General features: G+C 42.2%; 1 protein-coding gene and 1 pseudogene across 1 annotated transcript in view; both read right to left on the reverse strand.

Moving 5' to 3' along the window:
• The window catches only part of ASY1 (DNA-binding HORMA family protein), a 5675-nt gene extending 1149 nt beyond the window's left edge, over positions 1-4526 (reverse strand). Inside the window, exons 1-18 of the mRNA XM_086777021.1 lie at positions 4406-4526; positions 3829-3900; positions 3398-3497; positions 3208-3276; positions 2897-2989; positions 2546-2666; positions 2399-2468; positions 2232-2273; positions 1995-2120; positions 1738-1869; positions 1511-1529; positions 1328-1384; positions 1099-1226; positions 926-938; positions 713-792; positions 479-577; positions 225-378; positions 43-128 (exon numbers count right to left, since the gene is read on the reverse strand). Coding sequence (XP_086633147.1) covers positions 43-128; positions 225-378; positions 479-577; positions 713-792; positions 926-938; positions 1099-1226; positions 1328-1384; positions 1511-1529; positions 1738-1869; positions 1995-2120; positions 2232-2273; positions 2399-2468; positions 2546-2666; positions 2897-2989; positions 3208-3276; positions 3398-3497; positions 3829-3900; positions 4406-4408 — 1464 coding nt within the window. The 5' untranslated portion in view covers positions 4409-4526. The remainder of the gene's footprint in view (positions 1-42; positions 129-224; positions 379-478; positions 578-712; positions 793-925; positions 939-1098; positions 1227-1327; positions 1385-1510; positions 1530-1737; positions 1870-1994; positions 2121-2231; positions 2274-2398; positions 2469-2545; positions 2667-2896; positions 2990-3207; positions 3277-3397; positions 3498-3828; positions 3901-4405) is intronic.
• Positions 4527-18087: 13561 nt separating this feature from the next.
• Positions 18088-18708, reverse strand: LOC147616240 (uncharacterized; annotated as a pseudogene).
• Between the last annotated feature and the right edge of the window lie 2520 nt (positions 18709-21228).

A 21228-nucleotide genomic window follows, 5' to 3' on the forward strand; every position in this document is an offset into this window, starting at 1 on the left:
TCCTGACCTCGAATGCTTGTGACCTGAGCCCTATGTTATTACCTGACTTAGTGATCGTCCGGGATTCAATGCCACACGTAATTCTTGAAGTTTCTTGTCTGCTTGCTCAGAGTGGATTACTCGACGACCTATAGAAAATGATAGACAAGAGCCCATGAACTTCGGTCTCACAACTGAATACCATACCTGCGTGTTGAAATTACAACGCGGTAGCAAAGATTTACCAATCCTTCGATTCGTTGCAGTTCCTTCAACATAGCCTTCATTCACCATCTTCTCTATGAGCTTACGGGTGGCCAAATGATTCACTTCATCTCCCAATTTGGTTTGCAGTTGACTAATAGTTACATATTCCAATGGCAGAGCGTAGTATAGAGCCTATAGCAAATTGCCCTCAGGTCTTTGTAGAAATCGACGAACACAATTAAGCCCATCACCAATATCAAATTGTTACACAGTCAACATCTAAGTTTCTAACCTTTAAATACATGGAATCTTCTTCCTTAATGCCTTCCTGAGTTTCAGGTTGATCTTTGTCTGCTTGTTGACTTTTTTCAGCCTCATAGTAATCATCCACCTGATCATCGGACTTTTTGACGGTCATTGAGCACGTTGAGGTATAGCCAGAAACAAATCCGTGCTTGCTTTCGGTTTCCATGCGCTTCCCCAAACATCAGTTAGTTGCTTATCAGAAAAGACTTTGCACTCCTACCTGAGCTCGTTGATTAATTTTGTACTTGTCTTTTCCAAGATCGATCAAAAAGCCTTCCTTCACCATCCGATTTAAAAGTTCTGTCAAAACAGAAACAGAGGCAAAAAGTGCAAAGCCATCATTCATCTATAAACACCAAATATGTGCACAAAATTTCCCATTGTAGAGAACTCCCCATTTTCTTGAGTTTTGTGCATCGTGTAGAGGAGCCACCTTCTGTATGTTGCTGCAAAGATAAGCAGTCCAAAAACATGCGATTAAAATATCATCAGGAAATCATGAGCGAAAAGATAATTGGACTCACCATATACTGTGCAGTGGATCTGTATACGCATTCATATTAACAGAATTCAAAAAAGACTTGATTAAGCCATACATTAAATCACCTCTGAAATCTCCGGGAAATTTGCCAGAAGGTCAGTTATGTGGATAGTGACCATTGCAGTTCGAGAAAGCAACCATTCTTTAACGCTTTCCATGTTGGAGGTCTCCTGCTCCAAATCTTGTGTCATTTCTGAAAAATAAGTGAACTCTCATCAGAAACTGTCTTTGAAGAACTTTACTCGCTTGTGCGCCCTGAATTTTCAAGAAAATAACAGTAATCGTGAAACATACCGTCGTCTTCTAATGAGTGGGCCGTGCCTTTTGTGACTTTCCTGGAAGTACAATTATCTGTTGCCAAGTAAACAGTTATAGGGGAAAGAAAAAAGATTTGAAAATTCTCATTCAAGGTTTATTCACTTGAGGACAGGATAACTGCAGATTGTTTGTATTTCGCATATACAGATTTCGAGAGACCTGTGTCATCTTCGATGCCCTGCAGGATGGTGCTGGACGGTAAATATACACATCGAAGATTGCAGGGGAAAAAATTGCACCTTTATACTTGGTGTAGTTCAGGTATTTTTTGTGCACGACAGAATGTTACATGAATAGAGTGAAGGATTGTGCTCGACAGAAGTTTACATGAATATGTGAAGGATTGCATACGTGACTAATATATCAATGATAGGACTAAAACTTACAAGGTTTCCGTCCTGATCGCGGCCATCTGAGTTTGCGGAATCGCTAGAGGTTTCAGATGTGCCACTGCTTGCAGGCACACCTGTGCTGTTCTGTTCAATCTCATCTTCACACGGATCTAGTGTGCTTTTCACCTGCGCAATAATGAAGACCTTAACTGCCAGTATTGCCTGAGCCAATTTAAGGAACAAACGAAAAAGGGGATAAAAACATTTTCAACGAAGCCCAATCTGATAAGAGAGAAATTAGACAAGATTACCTTTAGAGAGAAAGTGAAATATCTGCTATTAACTTCTCCTGCTTTCATCTGAAATGGAGGTTGCCGCCAAGGACTCTTCTCATCGAAAGTGCAGCATCGGAAGAAAGGTGGCTCGTACTCTACTGGCTGCAGCATGTGATGCCAGAGGAAGTGAAACAAACCAGAAGCATACAGATAAAAGCTTTTTAAATCCCTTAATCCCTCTCTTATGGAATAAACATGTAAGAGTCGACTCACTGTAACGTCGTCATAATAATATAATTTCACTAGTATGGTCCGCTGCCACATACAACAGAAAACAGCGCCAACATATTCTCAGTGAGAAGAGACGAATCATGGAGTTTAAACTCAACAACTGCAAGCATTACCTGACAAAAGTATGAAGAAAATGAACACTTTTCTACCTCGTTTGGGACTCCATTCAGAGTTCGCATCAGAGTCACCAGAGTTCTGATCATCTTGCATGCCGATTTCCTGTACGAAGCACTGTCAAAGGAGTCTCTGCAGAGACCGGAAGTGATCACACATTTCAAAACTTTGGCAATTTCTACCTCATTTGTTCATGGTTAACCTCAGCTGCGCCGCCTGTTTTTAAGGTCTTCTTGTGGCGTCCATTTTTGGCCATATGCACAGAAAATACCTCTTCTGAGGTTGTAGAATAATCGAAGGAGACTGTACATGAGTCAATTATTATTTACATACAGACCAGATCAAAAACACAGACGACAGCAGCTATTGCATCAGAGAATATAATCTGACCAAGAGCATCATTTCCTCTCAAAACAGGCAGGATATCTGCTATCTATATTTATTAAGCCAGTTTGCTTACAAAGAGTACAATCAGGATACGTAATCGCATTTAATGTCAGAGCAGATCTTCCATGGCTAAAGAGTCCCCTTACAAGAGTATTCTTCGATTGTCGGACCATTGTCTCCTTCGCAGAGAATGAATAGCATAGTTTTCAGGTATTTCTTCTTCAAAGCATCGTAAACACCTGAACAAATAATGGAATATATGACGCATTTTGGTCTATGTATAAATGGAGGCAAAATATCACAGATAGCCTTCAGAAGTTTGATATGTTTTGCCGCCTTTCTGAACATTTGACGCCCTACTAGTTTCACAAAAATTAGCTTCAAATTTTGGCCATTCCCAAGAATCCAAACCAGCAGCCAGTAGGTCCGAGAGGATGGACCTTTCCCAATTTCTTACCTTTTTCCATCCAGTCGATTAGCCTTCTTGATTCTAGGTCCATAGGCAGGAGCTTCTTGACCTTCATATCTGCTTGATCCGCACATAACATAGTTAACGACTTATGTGAAGAGATGAATTTAATTAAACGCGGGGTACTTTACACGATCATCCTGCATCAGGGCTTTACCATCGAGCCAAATTATCTTACCATTAAGTGATTCCACATTGGTGTCGCGGAAGTACTCCTCCGGAAAGAGTCCTCTGATGTAGCTGATGTGAAAAATTGCGATGCGTAGAAGGTTTCTTGTCTGATGTCCACAATAAGTATAGAATTAGACTGGAGGGAAACATGCAAACTGTGCATAAATGATGATTCCGAGGAGTGACTCTCTTCGAATAACGATTACTAAACCAGTTAAAGATCTTAGTTGAAAGGGTTGAGAAGCCTTAATCTAAGGTACACGCAATCAGGGAAAAAAGAAAACTTGTACGAGATCTCCCTTTGGGTAACATCTTAGTTGGAATAATTAGGAAGCCGTGAAGACTCCTCCGGCCCCTTGTCAATTGAGATGTTTGTCACTCAAAACTAATAATGAGGCGAAACACCTTGCTTAAAACAGTCCTGGTCGCGGAGCTTACCAACTGCAAAGAATGCTGCTCTGTTATTTGAGTGACCTCCTTGACGGCTTGTGCCGCTTGTACGGCAGCCACCTGAATCAATACACTGAGAGATTTTGAGAACAGAAACCGTTTGATTATCAATTCCTAACAAAGAAAAAAGTTTCAGACTTTGCAATCCAAAACTACAGAGACGGTGTACAGAAATCAAGACCTTACTATGGAAACGCAACAGAAATTAGACTGAAAATTTGTGAAGTAACTGCTCAGAAACTAGGCTGCAATTGTGGAGTTAAAGACGACGTGAAATGATCAACACAGAGATTGTCAAGCGAACTGCACAGAAATTGTCAAGCGAAAGCGAACAGAAATTGTACAATCCCATATCTCGAAACACTACCAAATCGCACCAGAAACTGTGAAGTAAAATGCACAGAAATTGTGAAATCTTAAGTCTCCATACCCTACAGTTAAATTAATGCCCAGAAACGCAGAACAGCAAAGAAACAATTTCATTGCAAAGCACAAGGTCATCTGCTGGTTCCGGTCAAGCTTAGGAAAGCTTCATCGGAAGGCCATGAGCAGAGGAAAGGCTCACCATTTTCGCAAGCGAAGTGTTGCTGGGAAGACAATGCTGAGATCACAGAATGGGGAAGTTTTTCTTCCTGGCGCCTAAAAATGTTATGGCTAACTTAAGGCAAAGTGCAACTTTGCAAACTTAGCCGATAATAAAAGAATTTCGAATTCCAAGTGTCACAAGGAGTACCACCTTTTTCAAATGTTGGTATTACCTTTTCTAAATGTTGGTCATTTTGTAGGAGAGTCTACAAGCCATATATGATGAACCTTATTGGTTTGTCGCTCGGTCAATTGGAAAAAAAACATAGAATTTAGGGTTTTTAAAATTTTAGGGTTTCACTGATTCGCGATTAGGAAAACTTAAACTAGGATCAAAGATCAGCTCTGATACCAATGAAAGAAGGGAGGAAAGAGAAAGAAGACTCATTAACATGGAGTCGGGAACACGGGACATCATTTACATGGAGTCCAATATATGGGTGAAGGTCACCATCGAAGCTTGGGCATGAGCTCCAAGAAGACATAGATGTCCATATGATAAAAAGATAAAAAAGGTACAATATCCATGAGTCTTATACCTAATATAGTCCAAGGTCCCCAAAAGTACACATGTAAATGACCCTAAGCCCAAGTGCCTAGGCCCCATCCACCATGTGCATGTGCATACTAAATCTACTTTTTCATTACAGGTGCGGCCATGTATTCCCACCACATTTGGTGATCACTAAAGAGATAGGGCATGCGCCACTCGGGTTGGACTCCTATGTGACATGCGACTAGGTCTATGTGACATGCGACTAGGTAGTCCCTGCAATTAACAAAGTGCTAGCCTCCTTTAGTGTGCCGCGAGTGATCGATCTTCCACTCAACAAGGGGATTTGCTTTGTCGCCCAAATTGCCCGACAAGGAAGCATAATTGGCTCTCGGAGCTTCTTCTCCAAAAGACTAGTGCTCACCCTAGGCTCCTTCTAAAAACTCGTCAAGGTCATCCTCCTCATCTTCAAGATTATGGCTTTGGAAAAATGCAAAGGCCTCATGTGCCTCATCCTCCAGAGAGATGACTCGTAGTAGGTAAGCCACATGGATGGTCTGAATGGTGGCTTCATTGGTTGTTGCAAGGGCTTGTTCAAGATAAAAGTAGACTATATGGTATAGTCCGAGGATTCCCGATGGGTTGTACTAGATATTTGGCATGGGAGGACAACCTTGAACGGTGTGGAACATTTTAGGGTCGAGGGAGCATGAATTGTCCTGAATGATGAGGGACTTTTCAACAAATGGATGCGAAAGATCTAAAGGCCGCTTTTTTGGCTTCCTACGTAGACGTGATGATGTGGATATAGGGTTGTCTGTCATGATATGTATGCAAAGGTTCCTTGTGTAATGGAATAAATTCTAAAGGCCGCTTTTTTGGCTTCCTACGTAGACGTGATGATGTGGATATAGGGTTGTCTGTCATGATATGTATGCAAAGGTTCCTTGTGCAATGGAATAAATTCTGAGACGTTGGTAACTGGACAGTTGTTATGTGGGTAGTGCCATGTTAGTGTCAGGCACGTGTGACATGGCATGGTGATTTGGAAAGGGTTTTGGACTATCCAGGTGGAATATTTTGGACTTTTTGAGAATGCTTTTTAGACCATCTTAGAGGGTACCTACAAATAAACCCAGTTGTACCGGCTCTATCCTCCATAGGGAGCACTCTACCCACTCAGTAGGGAGCCAAAATGGTCAGTAAAAGGAGGGGGAGAAGCGTTTTACCTTCACTTATAGGTTTATCAAGAACGTGAACATCTGCATTACGTTGATTTCGCTTGTTGGATTCCTGCAAGCTGGATGAGGTCTTCTTCTCACTAGTGGCTTCATGGTGGGCGGTGTTGGGTGTTGTTGCCTTGTTATCAATGGTAGGTTTGATCTACCAGGTGGTTACTTGTGGTGTCGGGTGTCGGGCGGTGCTTTAAGCTTGCTGGTATATCAGTGGCCTTGCGGGATCATCAAAGGCATTGATGATTCTTAGGCCTCGAGGGTTGCTTGTGGTTATGCCGGCTTGGGAGTTGGCATGCCAATATCTTAGTCTCCTTATTACCAAGGGGTTATAGCTTTGTCGGTGGCTTTGAGGAGGCCAGAGCTTGTTGGCGGAGCTTGGCCTTGCCGTGTGTGCAACGGATAATGTGATAGGGCTTTGAAGTTTCCAGTAGGTATGGTGCCTTAACCCAGTGGCTTTCTCCTCCAGGGTATCGGCTTAGATGTCACTTGCTTAACTTGAAGTCTTGGGTTGTTGTTGGAGAGGCCGGAGCTGGGGGGGCATTGCAGCGGTGTGCCCCCTAATTCGATGTGGGTGGCATGGAGAGATCATCGGGGCCAGTAGCTTGTGGGAACTTCGGTGATGGCATTGAAGAGGCTGGGTTTGTGTTGGTATGACGGTGGTGTTGCCGATGATGGTAATGATGTTGAGGTGGTGCCGTCCTCTCTCTCTCTCTCTCTCTCTCTCTCTCTCTCTCTCTCTCTCTCTCTCTCTCTCTCTCTCTCTCTCTCTCTCTCTCTCTTACACCTTGAATATTTATTCATTAAAAATTTATGTTCTCACTTTCAATATAGGTGCAATAAAGAGCATGCATGCAGTCTCTCTCTCCCTCTCTCTGGCTTTCTCTTAGTACACAAGCTTCCTCACACACACAACAGGTGCACAATGGGAGTTAATGCATGGACTCATGGCTGTAGATGCATAAATCTACAAAAGCCTTCTCTCTCTCCGTCCTTCTCCCAAGCTCTCTCATCCACATGCATGCTCTCTCTTATATTCACACCAACCCCGATTCTACATGGTTGCTATACATACACACACACAAATGAAAATGACACCTAACATTAACATAATACCGTTCAACCACTCTATCACACACCATACCCTTGGGCGGGAAAGGGCATGTATTAAAATCCTGGCATGTGGAAGAAATCTGATGTTCCTCCAAAAAAGACTTCCAAAACTTTATCCCATGCATAAGGTTACCTCACATTAACCACATTGCATGGCCTTGCGATTACAATGAGCTAAAGATCTAAGAAATGACACGAGAGGGAAAACTGAACTAGAAAATACCACCAACCCTCTTTCACACACATGCATCCAACGGAGCCCGGCAGAGGCGCCGGTGTCCTCACTTCGCTACTATTAGGAATTACAAACAAGATTACCATGACGCTAGGGAGCCAGGCCATACATTCAGAAAGATCTGAATATACCAATTGCGCTGACGCAGTGAGTGCATGCCCAGCATATCTGTGATTTTTGGCGCATTGCGGGCATTCTGGAGATCCTGCTTGTTAGCATTCTATATAGCTCATCCCTAGCCTCCACAAAGGGCCGACCTTGTCTTGGCCTCCAGCAGCCCAAGTCTCCCTATTGAAATGGATGGTAGGGATGGTAGTGACGATCTGCTCCAGCTGGAGCTTGGAGAGTAGCGTCGTCGAGACGCAACGAGCAGAGGAGCACAAGATGGTGGCTTGAAGCGGCAGTGTGGAGAGGCAACGAGAAGAGGAGCATGCATCGACTGCAGGGCGAGTCGCAGGAGGAGCAGAGGCAGCAGTGGCGGGGATGCAAGATGCAAGGCAGAACGCAGGCGGCTGGATCAGAGAGGCGCTAAGGAGTAATTTATTAATATAATTAATAAATAAGTTGAAAATGAGAAGGGGGAAGGGGGAGTTTCTTTAAATAAATAAATTGAAAATTTGGGGAGGGGTTTTTTTATAAATATTTTTTTTAATGAGAATTAGGCAGGGTGCTTTTTATATATATATATGTATATATATATATATATATATATATATATATATATATATATATATATATATATATATGCATGTATGTATGTAGGTACGTACGTACGTACGTATATGTGTATATATAAATATATTGGTGAATCAAAAAAGAAGAGAGGGGGGCTAGAGAAAGAGGGGAGCAGCTTTGTGCATGCATGAATGAATGTGCACACGCTTATGTGGCACGTGCGAGGGTGCACATGAATGCAAGTGTGCATGTGCACATACATGAAGGTGGGTGCACGTGCAAGTGCAAATATGGGTGTGGTACACATGCGTGTGCGAGTGAGAGTGTGTACGTACAAATATTTAAGTGAGTGTGCATGTGCGCGTGCATACACACACTATAATGTGTAAGAGTGTGTGCATACGCATATATGTGCACATGTGAATGGATATGGGGGTGGTGCAAGGTGGGTGTGCGCGTGCAAATGTCGATTTCATGCATGCATATGCAGGAAGTGCAAATGTGTGAAAGTGTGTGCGCATGTGCATGTGCAAGGTGCAAATGGTTATCAAATGCACGAGGTGTAAATGGGTGTACACGTGCGGGTGAATGCGCGTGCACGTGCAGGGTGCAAGTGCATGTGCACGTGCATGCTCAAGGTGCAAACGTATGTGCATGCACATGCATGTGGGCACATGTGAGTCTGCATGTGCAAAGGTATGTGGGGGTGTGCACCTAGGCATGTGAATACATGTGCAGGAGGTGCAAATATGTAAAATGTATGTGTATATGTATGTTGCAAATGGGTGTGCACACGTGTGCGAAATTTGGGTAAAAGTGGATACACCCATGTGCATGTGTTACGTGTCCACGTGCGAGTGCAGCGTGAGTGCATGCGTGATGTGAAAAGGTGGATGCGTGTGCGCATGCATGGGTTGGGTGTGCACACATGATATGTGAGAGTGGGCACACATGCATGTGAATGTGTGCACGTTGTAAGTGCGTGTGCAAGTGTGCAAAGGTGTGAGCATGTGCATGTGTATGTTTTTAATTGTTTTTTGATGTTTCTGATTATGTTTTTGGGCTTTGTGTTTGTTCTCATTCCCAGTTAAGATAGTAATTGTACACTTGAGTAGGGGAACTACATATGTACAACATGGTCTTAGTGTTAGTGGCTTACTGTGCGCGAGCTTAGCGAGGGTGAGGGTAGAGAATCGCTTGCCCACCCATGACAAAAGCTCGGACACCACTACCATCAACTTTGTTGGTGCGCTTCTCTGAACTTTGGCCTTCCAGCTCGCGAGTTAATGTTGTGGCATGATGCATGGGGGTGTTGCAAGACCATGGGGATCCCATTGGATTTAGGGAGCACATGTGAGGCACAATGAAACACTTGGCACCCTGGGTAACTCATCTAAAATTAGAATTGTCAGGGGTGCGACCACACTATGCACGGGCTTAGTGGCATGACCAAGGTTTGTTCCACCTACTTCATTGGCGGGTCTCACACGTACATCCGGGGGTGGTGCCATTGCACTCCATTCCTACTTAGACTTTGGGGATGGCATTGGAGGTAGGGCCTTGAGTCTCCATACCCACTTGGATTTGTCGTTCAAGGGCACATTTACAAAGGTCTAAGGCACATGTTTCTTTGATCTTGGCACCCAGATTGATGGTTCCCTTCATAGATTTTTTGTGCTTCTAGAAATTTTTGGGGGATCCAACGAGGCATTGACTTTTGAAGGGGTATTGGATACTAAGGTCATCACTTGGATCTTTCTGGCTTTAGGGGTTATGTTGATGGCAGGGTTCTTGGGCGAACCAAACAAACAGGTTCCCTTCGTAGAAGCCATGGGCTTCTAGCAGCTTGACGGGGATCCAACAGGGCTCAATGTTTGGGTAGAACTCTATTGCATGGGGCTCCCGCTTGGTTGATCTTTGCTCATGGTTGGGCTTTGGTTCTGAGCTTTGGGCCAAATGGTGGTTGTTTGCTTGGGTGTGAAATCTACCCTGGTTGACTAAGGTACTCTTACACCCACTCCTGCTCAGTGACCTCCCTGAAGGGTCCTTCATCTCGTTGGTGAGGCTTTAGGCCAAATGGTGGCTGCCAAGTCTTTGACTAGGTGTCTACCTCGGATGGCTAGGATACTCTTATACCCACTCCTGCTTAGTGAACTCCCTGGGGGTGGTCTTCGTCGTCGTCTTCAATGAGGTTTTGGATCTTTAGAATGGGTTCGACGCAGCAAGCTGAGGTTTTTGTGTAGTATTAGAGATTTCCTAAGGTGGTGGCTTGTAAGTGGAGGACAAGGCTTGGGATGTTGATGTGTTCGGGGTGCTTACAAGGGTACTGTTCCATGGGAACACTCACGGGAACACGGATTATGGAAGGAGGGCGGAAGCAATTAATGCGAGAGAGCGGGATTGTAGCCATGGGAACATAAAGACGCACATAATTTTTCCATATTTTTGTGCCGAAGTTTAATGTAAATCATTTTAGGCCAATGTGGGTTCTAAATGAGAGTTCTAAGTGTATTAAGCAAGGCTCACTTATGGGGTTGTCCGCCCATGTGTGAAAGAGGCCTAGGGTTAGTGACATCTCTATAAAAGAGATGTTAGCTAAAGAAAGAGGACGTTTTTTGGCCATTCTCATAAGCTATTGAGTGAAGCTCTTGAGCTCTCAAGCTATGGCAACTCTCTAACTCTCTCTATTATACTCTAATAAGCATCAAGCTCCATTAATCAATGAGTATAGCTCCACTTCTTTCTCTTAATCTCTTTTAGCATCATTGAAGTAGATTAATCTATGATTAGTTGAATGCTTCTTTCTCTCTTGTGTATGCATGCTTGAAGTGTGTGTGTGTGTAGTCTCCATTGATGCAAGCTCTTGCCCACTTCATTGGCAATGAGTTATTCATGGATAGACTCTCTCTATGAGCTTGTGGGTTTGTGAATGTTACATTCTATGCTTGCTTAAGCTTGTGGGTTAGTAGATGCACGCTTATGGGTTTGCTTGCATTAGGGAAACCTAAGATTTAATCAATGTTTGAATGGGATTATGAGATTGCCATGCATTGCTTGTTCTCTTGATTAGTGTAGTGGGTTTAAGGGATTGAGAGATTGATTGAGGTGTTTGAATGGTTGAATCGTCAAGTGGTGGTTCGTGGATGTGAGCTCTCCCGCAAGGGATAAGCCTTCATGCACTAATCGGGTCGAGTCCTCGGATTGACATTATGTTTCTCAACACATTTGTTGATCGGTAGTACTCTATGAGCACTATATTGCACGGTAGCGAGAACCGCTCTTCAATGCAGTATCCATTCTGTAGGGGAGCTCGAGTGTTACAATCTTTCTTCACCAATGGAGAATGCAATCTGTGGGCCACAATCCATCCCCTTCCAAGGATGATGCTCTCTCATTGTACCTTTGGGGGTCAAATAAAGCATACACACCATAGGTTTAGATCCAATAAAAAACTCTGCCTCAAATTAACCAACGGCCATGGATTAGAAATTGTTTACTATAGTAATTGTCATTGTGAAAGGTATGAAAGGCAGGTGCCCTAATGAGGTCCACACCTCTCAAGAAAAAACATTGTGGCTAACATGAATTTCATGTCTAGATAGGATTAGGTGTGTAAAAATGGCTAGAAATGGCTAGAAAGATATTAAGACTAATGATAAAGCTAATAGAGCATAATGACAAAGCAAGAGGTTTAGCAAAAAGCTCATAGAATAATCCACTAGATAGATGGCCTTTTTATAGACTTGAGTAAATCTCCATTATAGCCACTAATTGTGACCTATAAGCTTGATTAAGCTGCCGTGATTTTTCCACCATCTCTCTTGAAGTGATGAGCACCCACTTGGCCTCTTTCCCACCTTCTTCAGTGCTTACTTTTGGCCACCACCTGAGCTGAACGTTCCAACATTCCTTCATATTTGGGATCCCTTTGAACCATATTCTATGACTTATGCAACTCATGCGATTGATGCAGCACTCCCCTTGTTGCTCCTAGCATTTACCCAACATTACTTGCTATTTCAACAATCCCCCTCAAGTGATGAACTACTAACACCATACATACACTAGATCTGCACTTATTCATTTGTTACAGTGGTCTATCAAGTGCCTCATAGGCTACAATGTTAGCTTAGGGCTTGATGTTTTACACAAGGGTAGAAATAAAATGAGTGGGTTTAAACACAAAATGAGAGAGGTACCTTCTTACATTAACTAGAAGAGATGTTCTACTAATTGGCCTCCTTCTTGGGAAGCCCATACTGGTAAGGGTGATCACTTTCACTCACTCTCAAGGGAAATAGGGCATCAACGCAAGTGGGCAAAGTCACGGGTGGGGGTATCAATGGGGTATCTTGATCGAGATATTAATAACACTCACAGCATGACATGTGCCCTCCGAGACAATAGCCCAATATCTCGATCAAGATCCCAAGCATCATCACGCAAAGCCTCTGGAGGGCTCACTTTTCTCAATCAAGATCCATTTCACAACAACACATCGCCACTTAGGGGATCTCAATCAAGATAGCTAGTTGATTGGAAAAACCACGTCAATGCCACAAAGAATCTTATCAACATACACATAACCACCACTCGAATCTAGATTGCCCATGTACTGTAATGCCATAAAATGTAACCATGCCTCTCATGACATCGAGCATGTATCTTAATCGAGATACCAACATGCAATCCCAACCATCAAGGTATCTTGATCAAGATATTCAATAGTGATCTATGCCATCCACATATACACAATTATGATCAAGATACACAATTGCAATCTCTACCATCCTCATATCTTGAACGAGATATGGAAATGTGATCTCTACTCTCTAGATATCTTAATCAAAATATGTCAATGTGATCTCAATCATCCAGATCGAGATACGTTTTGCGATCTCAATATTAATGTATCTCAATCAAGATACACGGATGTAATCTCAACCATCTATATATCTCGAGCAAGATACATGGATGTAATCTCAACCATCTATATATCTCGATCAAGATACTTCCAACAAATGAGAGTCATGCATGTCTTCCAACCCTAAAACTATATGTAAATCTTGGTCATTTATTTTTCCAACCCTAAAACTTGTGATACTCGACATTCGATCCAGATAATAAAAGGCTTACGAGTTTTTTTTTAACCCTCATTGTCTTGCATCATTTTCACTCTTCCATCGTTTCTCTCTTGGATTGAAGCGCCATTAGTATTGATTGAATCCATTAGTGCTAGATTAGTGTTTTCTTAAGCCTAATCATTGGACCTTTCACATTGGCCTTTTACATTTTCTCACCCTTTTATAGTGATTGAATCCATTAGTATTGATTGAATCCATTAGTGTTATTAGATTAGTGGCCTTTCACATTTGCCCACCCTTTTGTAGTGATTAAATCCATTATGCTAGATTGGTGTTTTTTTACCCTTATTGTCTTTCATCGTTTCAGGCACTAGAGGCTTCAGACAAATCTTCTTTACGAGTTTTGGAAGAGAGATTCATTGCTGCTTTTTCCTTGATGGGGATTCAGCATGACACAGTAGCAAACATCTACTCTTTCAAGTAGGCAAGACTGAGAGTGTTAGAGACTGTGTAAATAGGATGAAGCAGTACATTAATCATTGCCCAGAAGATGAGAAGCCCACCCAGAGTCGATTAATTTCTCTCTTCTTAAAAGGACTCAAAAATTCAACACTGCACACACATCTCTATGCAAAGAAGCATACAAATTTCAATGAGTGTTGCCATGATGCTATGGATTTCATAGATAACTTCAAATTCCAAGATGGTACTGGCCCTGAGGTGCAACCTAGAGATCAGTGGGGTGATGACCAAAGTTCAGGGTCTAGCACACTACTAAATCCAGACCAGATAGCTAACCTAGTACTAAGGAGATTAGGACAAACCTATCGCCCACCCATGCAGCCACAACAACAGCCAACGAATGAGGAGTGTACTACCTACAGGTCCTCATCTTTGTGGAGCATGTGGCGGTAACCATAAAACCGAAGAATGTAATACCTTTTCTCCTCTAGTCACAAACCAACCCACAAAGAAGTGGTGCCAGGCCTATGCTTGGAATTATACCCACACCACATAGGAATGTACTCGCATTGCAAGAATGAGACAAGAGCGTGAGCAACAAAGGGGTGCAGTGGCTCCACAAATGCATCAACAGTATACTAATTTTGAACTTAAGCCACCGATGACACAAGAGCAAGCACGACCTGTACTTGGAGCTCAACCTCCTACTCCTGGGACTGCAGAACGCTTGTTCAACATGAGTTGGCAGAATGTAAGGCTCTTTTGTTGCACGCAATAACTTCGAGGAGTCGACGGACCAAAATCTGGACGGTTCTCTTTTTATTGTGGCATTATTGCCTTTATACTCGGCACGAAACCAATCCACCTTCAAAACCACCTGTCAAAATACACGAATCAAAACTTTAGAATTATGTATAGCTTCAAGAAATCTACATGTCATTGTTGCATGAAGAGAGATGTCATTTACCTGCTTGAAGATACGATACGATACTTCATAAATGCCGACTATGGTTCCCACGTAACCAAGTTCACTGTCGCAATAAGATTTGTGTCTCTTGAACTTGCACGTGATAATTGCTTGAAAGAGGCAACAACGCAAGAATCTTGAGTTAGACGTAAGTCGTCAATAGATTTTATCCGAAGATGTTGTCCATAAGCCCACATGTTGGTATACATTCAAGCCTAGACCAATAAATAAATTATAAAAAAAAATGAGATTCATTTGTTTAGTTCAGAGTTTTCAAAACCCAACGAGTTACCTGTCTTTCACACCCGATCATAAACTCTCTTTGTTCCGTTGAGATTGGCTCATGATCACTAACCGCCCGTTGCATACGGGTGTATAACCAATCCATGAAAGTAGGTACGTCCCCGTCGTTATTTACATTGGTTTGACGTCTGGATCTCCTCTTTTTACGTCTGCCAACTCGTTTGCTTGGAAGTTCCTTCTCGTACTCATCAATAAATTGTTGCATGCATTCGCTATTATAGACAATGAAAGTAGAAATATCCAATTTATCTTGGACCTTAAGTCGAAAAGGGACTCCCTTATCGGACAATATCTCGTCTGACATGGTAGAAGACGACTCATTTGTCCATACACGTGGAGCTTCAGAATCGGTTTTCTCAAGGTATTCACAAACGTAATACATGCATTCTTCAAGCATCCATCCCTCCGCCATAGAACCCTCTGGTCTTGCTTTTTGACGTACATAACCTTTCAATACTCCCATAAATCTCTCGACCCAAAACATCCATCGAGTGCTCACAACACCAGCGAGCTCTATCTCGTCCACTAGATGGATTAGAAGATGAACCTTGATATCAAAAAAGGAGGTTGGAAATTCCTTTTCCATTAAACAAAGAAGCTCTATACATTCACGCTTCTTTTGTGGAATTGACCCTTTGGCAATCTCTTTAGATGTAATCCATCTATCAGTAAAAGAAAGAAGATATGAGAGATGTTTTTGAATTAAGAAGATATGAAATAAAATTTTATATTAAAAATTAATGACCGATAAATACCTTGCAAGCGATCCAAGGTGATATATTACATCTCAGACTCCTCTTGTAGTACATCCATCAATAACAAGGGGTAGAACATGCTGCATACATGATTAATCCGATCAACAAAACATGCAAGAAAATAAATACTTACAAAGATCTGGATAGATTTACCTTCACAAAATTGTGCCAATCATGTGTTTTTAAACTAGACAAGCTCTTGTCATCTAGAGTGAACATGTTTCGACAAGATGCTCCATATCCTGTAGGCGTACGAATCGACTGAATCTTCTTGTTGATAGTCTCCAGCTCTTCTGTCTTGAGCACCCATGGGGCAGGCTCGTAGGTTGTCTCACGTCGAGTTTCATCATAAAGTGGCCATAGATTGGGCTTTGAGTTTTGATCCTTTAAGTCATTTCTTGCTACCGCTGTGTCTTTCAAGCCAACGAGGTGTTGCCATAACGAATGACCAACGTTCTTGAATATGTGCATAGGATCAAGAAGATGACATATCCTCAAATCCTTCCAATATTCCAAAGTATACCATATCGAAGGACTTTGAGCTAGAGCACGTTTTCCTCTCGCTCGCTTCTTTATAGCGTCATCATCATCGCCGCTTATGATCTCTGACTCCGGATCGATAGCGGGTCCAACAGTCCACTTTAGATACCAATCCTTCGGTGTCATTGGTATTGACATCTCCCTTCTTCTACCTTTCCATTAAAATGTATGGCTTGCCTTCTGTCTCGTAGATAATGATCTTCAGATAAAAATCGTCTATGTCGAAGATATATATTTTTGTTGAGGTTTTTGCTATAAGTCGATCTCAACCAATCACCACAAATTGGACAAGCTTTATAACCCTTGGTACATATCCCTGCATGGAAAACATAACAAAGATGATTAGCGCAATGAACATCGTACAAACGTATGAGACAATATATATATTTAAACCATTTACCTGAGCAAAACCCATATCCTGGAAAGTCGTGGATAGTCCATGCTAAAATTCCACGAACAATGAACTGTCTTTGACCAATGCTTCTAGACATATCCATGACATCAATCCCTCTCCACAAATCTTGAAGATCGTTCAGATCTTTAACTTGTCATTTTCTCGGAATTAAGAGTGAGAGCATTAAATGCTCTTTCTTAATGCTGAGATACGGGGGTAGATTATAGTTAATAACTACCACCACTGGCCATGTAGACCATTTACTTGATCTCATTGAAAATGGATTCACGCCATCTAATGCTACACCCATCTTTAAATTGCATGGTTCTTTTGCAAAATCTGGCCATCGCAAATCAATATGCTCAAATGCAGGACTATCTGATGGAATTCACATTACTCCATCTTTGCTCTTGTGCTTTGCTCCCCATGTCATAAGCTTAGCTAATTCGGGACTTTGGAACATATGTTTTATGCGTGGAGCCAAGGGAAAATGTCTCAATACCTTTCTAGGGACCTTACCTTTCTCCTCTTTATAACGAGGCGTTTGACATTTTGGACACGTCACACCATCCTCGTACTGACCTCTATATAAAATACAATCGTTGGGACATGCATGTATAGAAGAATAGTCAAGTCCAAGACTACTTATCATCTTCTTCACCTCATCATGTGATGCAGGAAGGGAATTGCTTGTCGGCAAGAACTTCTGAGAGAGTAGCTTGCAAGTTCATTAAAAATATGATCAATAAGAAGCAACCATGTTTAGAATGTAACAAAAAAATATGTTAGATTGTTACATACTTCAAAAGTGCTGAAATGGATAGATTACTCCATCCAAAATGGTTTTGAAGATTAAGAATAAGTAAGCTTGCACTTAGTCGTGTCAGTTGGCTTTCTGCGTAGATACGCTTTAGAGCTTCTTCTCGAAGATACTTCTCGTTGTTATTAGGAATATCGCTCGCACTATTATTTTGATACCAATCCTCAATAAAATCAGACATGCCATCGTCGTCGTTATCAAAGATATCATTACGCCCATTAAAGTCCTGAGAATATTGTTTCTTTAGTCTTGCATATGCATTAGGATCACTCCTACGTAGGATCCTCATGCACTCTATTGACATGTGAGATACGTCATGTGAACGTTAATTTGTGATATTGTCGATGTCATAATCCGGAATCTACATATTTGAAGCCAAAGAAAGTTGTATCAATAGCATGCTTCTATATAAAAGAAAAGAGAGATGTTCATGGAATTCAATAATTATCACAGATACAAAATAGTTAGAGACAATAAAAGACGATTATCAAATTAAATTAGCGACAGTAGAGAACGTGGTGCAAATTAAAGTGTAGAATTAGGGTACAAGAGGTCAAAATAACATTAGGAATTGTATACAATGAAGCTCTCAACCTTCATCTGTTAAGGGTGCTCATGGAGGTCTACGTCATCCATAATTGATCAGCAATTCATCACCAGCACATAATGATCTAATAGCATTGACAACTATGTATCTTTCTACATCCCTACTCATATGTCCTGGTTCATGGCTATTCTCACACTCCACAAACGCGCAATTGGTTCTTGAACTCATCCCTCGACTACTATTGATTAAACCTGCTATGTTTCCTTGAGAGTAAGGTCTTCCGTCAACATAGAGTCTTTGTCCTTCTGCATGTGTAATCCCTCTATCAGAAAGAGAGGCTGCATTGAGACATAACCCATAAGTACTCATGCTCTGAATGTAGCGAGTAAGCTGATGCCATGGACCCCATCTCTATATAGGTCCACAAAAAGACATAAGGGCGACCTCTGAACGAGGGGGCACATGCAAATCGTGTGCAATAAAGAGGCCTCGTCGTCCTGCTCCACTGATGGTAGATGGAGCAATCATGTAGCGATTGCCCCAGAAGCTAAAAACCACTCCATCTAAAGGAAGTGATCCTCTCTGCCATCCTCCGTATCGTCTTCGATCATACGTCTGTACTAGAGAATGCAAACGAGTAGGCAACGGATGATCTCCACCCATCTCAGCCTCCAAAGTAGGAGGTAGAGGATGTCGAGAAACCTCGAGCTGCAAAACTGACAAATGACCTGTCCGTGCCGTGTGCGAGGGACATGTGCACCGCTGATAGTGAAGTCATCCTCGTCATCAAGTGAATATACCTACATATATAATATGGTTGCATTATATATGAGCCTTTGATTTATAAAATAACCAATAATAAAACTAAGAGAGAATAGTCACATACCATAGGTCGATGTCGCTCCTCAAGTGGTGGTGCTCGCTCAAAAGTACCATGAGTCATCTCATGTGAAAAGCACGCCCGTTCGTGGCCTCCGATATGTGCCACAACAACGAGCGCACCAGCATATAATAGACTCATCATAGTAAAAATCATTGTAAATGGGTTCATGTGCAGTATTGGAACTCTGTGCACCCCAACCACCACCAGTAGGAGGTGGCGGTGTACCCTCTGATTGGTCCGAATCTGATTTTCAAGTACGATAAAAACATGAGTCATTTATCAAATGATCGAAGTTAAAAAATCAATAAAAGAAACAAAACATTGAAATCTAACAAGTTCTATGGTATATTCTAACATTTATTGTAATATGAAAAATAAACAGACGCTACTGTATGGTGGCGACAAACAAGAGGAGGGTTGATATGTGCATGGAGACATGGCAATACTTCCGCAACAAGGAGAGACGCCTACGCATCACTTTTCCTCAGCAGAAGGTGTGTGCCTTTGCTAATGTATATTACAATTAATATGAACTTTGCTAGATTGATTCTAATTATTCTCTAATCTATGTTATTTTGTTTAATCAAATTTACAAAGACGGCAGCGCGAAAGAGACTGCAAGTGGAGAAGGGATCCCTGCTGGCGTCAGGCGAGGTCCCCCCATGCAATACAGGCTATGGATAAGGCGCATCCCTCGCACATGTGCAGCAAGAGGGTGCAGATGCTTGGACAAGGAATAGCCTGAGTCCAATAAGGACAGCACACACACCATTGGCAAGCGCACTTATGCCTCGACATCAATAGAGTATTCGGTGGAACCGGTGAACCACGCATTCGCCCACCGCTGCTGGTTAAATGCGTGGGGCAAAGGGCCCACAGTACCTGCCTCTTTGATCGGCAAAAACCCCATGATTGAGGCCGGGGACCGGATTGCCGATAGACAAGTTCTCCCCTGGTGGTAGAGGGCCTGGTGAAATTGCTTGCCCGTAGGGCTCAGCTCAGCAGGGATATCGGGTAAAGCGTAAAGCCTTTTCCCGGCTTCTCGACCGCCCCTCGGAGCCTCGGGGAAGCACTTGAATCAACAGAAGGGAAGGGGCCTAAGTCGGCAGATGCCGTACGCTGGTCACACATCTAGACTAGGCCGGATGGGACGAGATGGATTTGTGGCCACATTTGTGAGTATAGGCCGTTCAAATTTTAACTTTCAAAGGTAATATTATTGAATGAAGAAATCAATGTCTTTGGTTCTGTCTTGATGCAGACCAAAGACTATGGTCGTGCACCTACGGCGCAGGAGATGGAGTACGCCACATACTATGGCTACCGCGCTTTGCAGGTGACACTTGCTAACAGGCCAAATCCACTTGTGGGTATCACTGTTTTGTTTTGTAGTTTATTTTCATGTTAACTGTAATATGTTCTTATTTAATTTCACTAACTAATGCAGGAGCAATAATGCGAGGATGACATGACAGAGGTGGCTCGACAGGAGGCCGAGGGGCGACGCCGAGAGGCTGAGAGGATCGACGGCGTGATCACGGGTAGGGGCACGGGTGGTGGCGCTGGTGATGGTGGTGTTGCGGGTGGGGGCACGGGTGGTGGCAGTGGTGATGGTGATGGTGATCACGAGTCTGATACTAGCAACTCGTATAGTGATGGCTCATGTAGTGATCATACTTAGGGATCTGTTTTGTATATGTGAGGACACACTCTAGAAACATGTACATATATTTGTTGATGATATATATTGACGTATGTTCGTTGCATCACTGAATTTGTCTATTGTCAAACAATTAATTATTTGTCGGTAAGTTAATTAGCCTAAGCATCTGCGAGAACATTATTTATTTATCTTTATGTTTAAAAAAAACAAACCATAAACAAGGAAAGAGGCGAGGCCACGTAACACATCAAAAGAAGCAAAAGATTGGCAAGCATCAACAATTTCTCAAAAGCTCTTGGAAAGCTAGATAGAGACAAATCAGAATCTTTATCGCAGTTCTAGTGACTGTTTTTCTATGTTAGGCTCTAATATTAACAAGCTTTTGATTTTCATAATTTTTGCAGAGGTCCCAGATTCTACGCTACATATCAACTCAAGCTAACTTTCAGGCTTAAAGATCTGAACTATGAAGTTTCAAAGCACGTGATTTCAAAGTATCAAGCTCAACATAAGCTATTACGATTACAATATCATGTACTATGTACCATGTACCAATTTATGTACCATGTACCATGTACCAATTGCAAGTACGAGGTTTCAACATGATACCAAATCAAGTACCAAGTACCAAGTACCA

Source organism: Cibotium barometz, chromosome 38 (assembly GCF_041138505.1).
Source record: "Cibotium barometz isolate CiBa-2024 chromosome 38, ASM4113850v1, whole genome shotgun sequence".
NCBI lineage: Eukaryota > Viridiplantae > Streptophyta > Polypodiopsida > Cyatheales > Cibotiaceae > Cibotium > Cibotium barometz.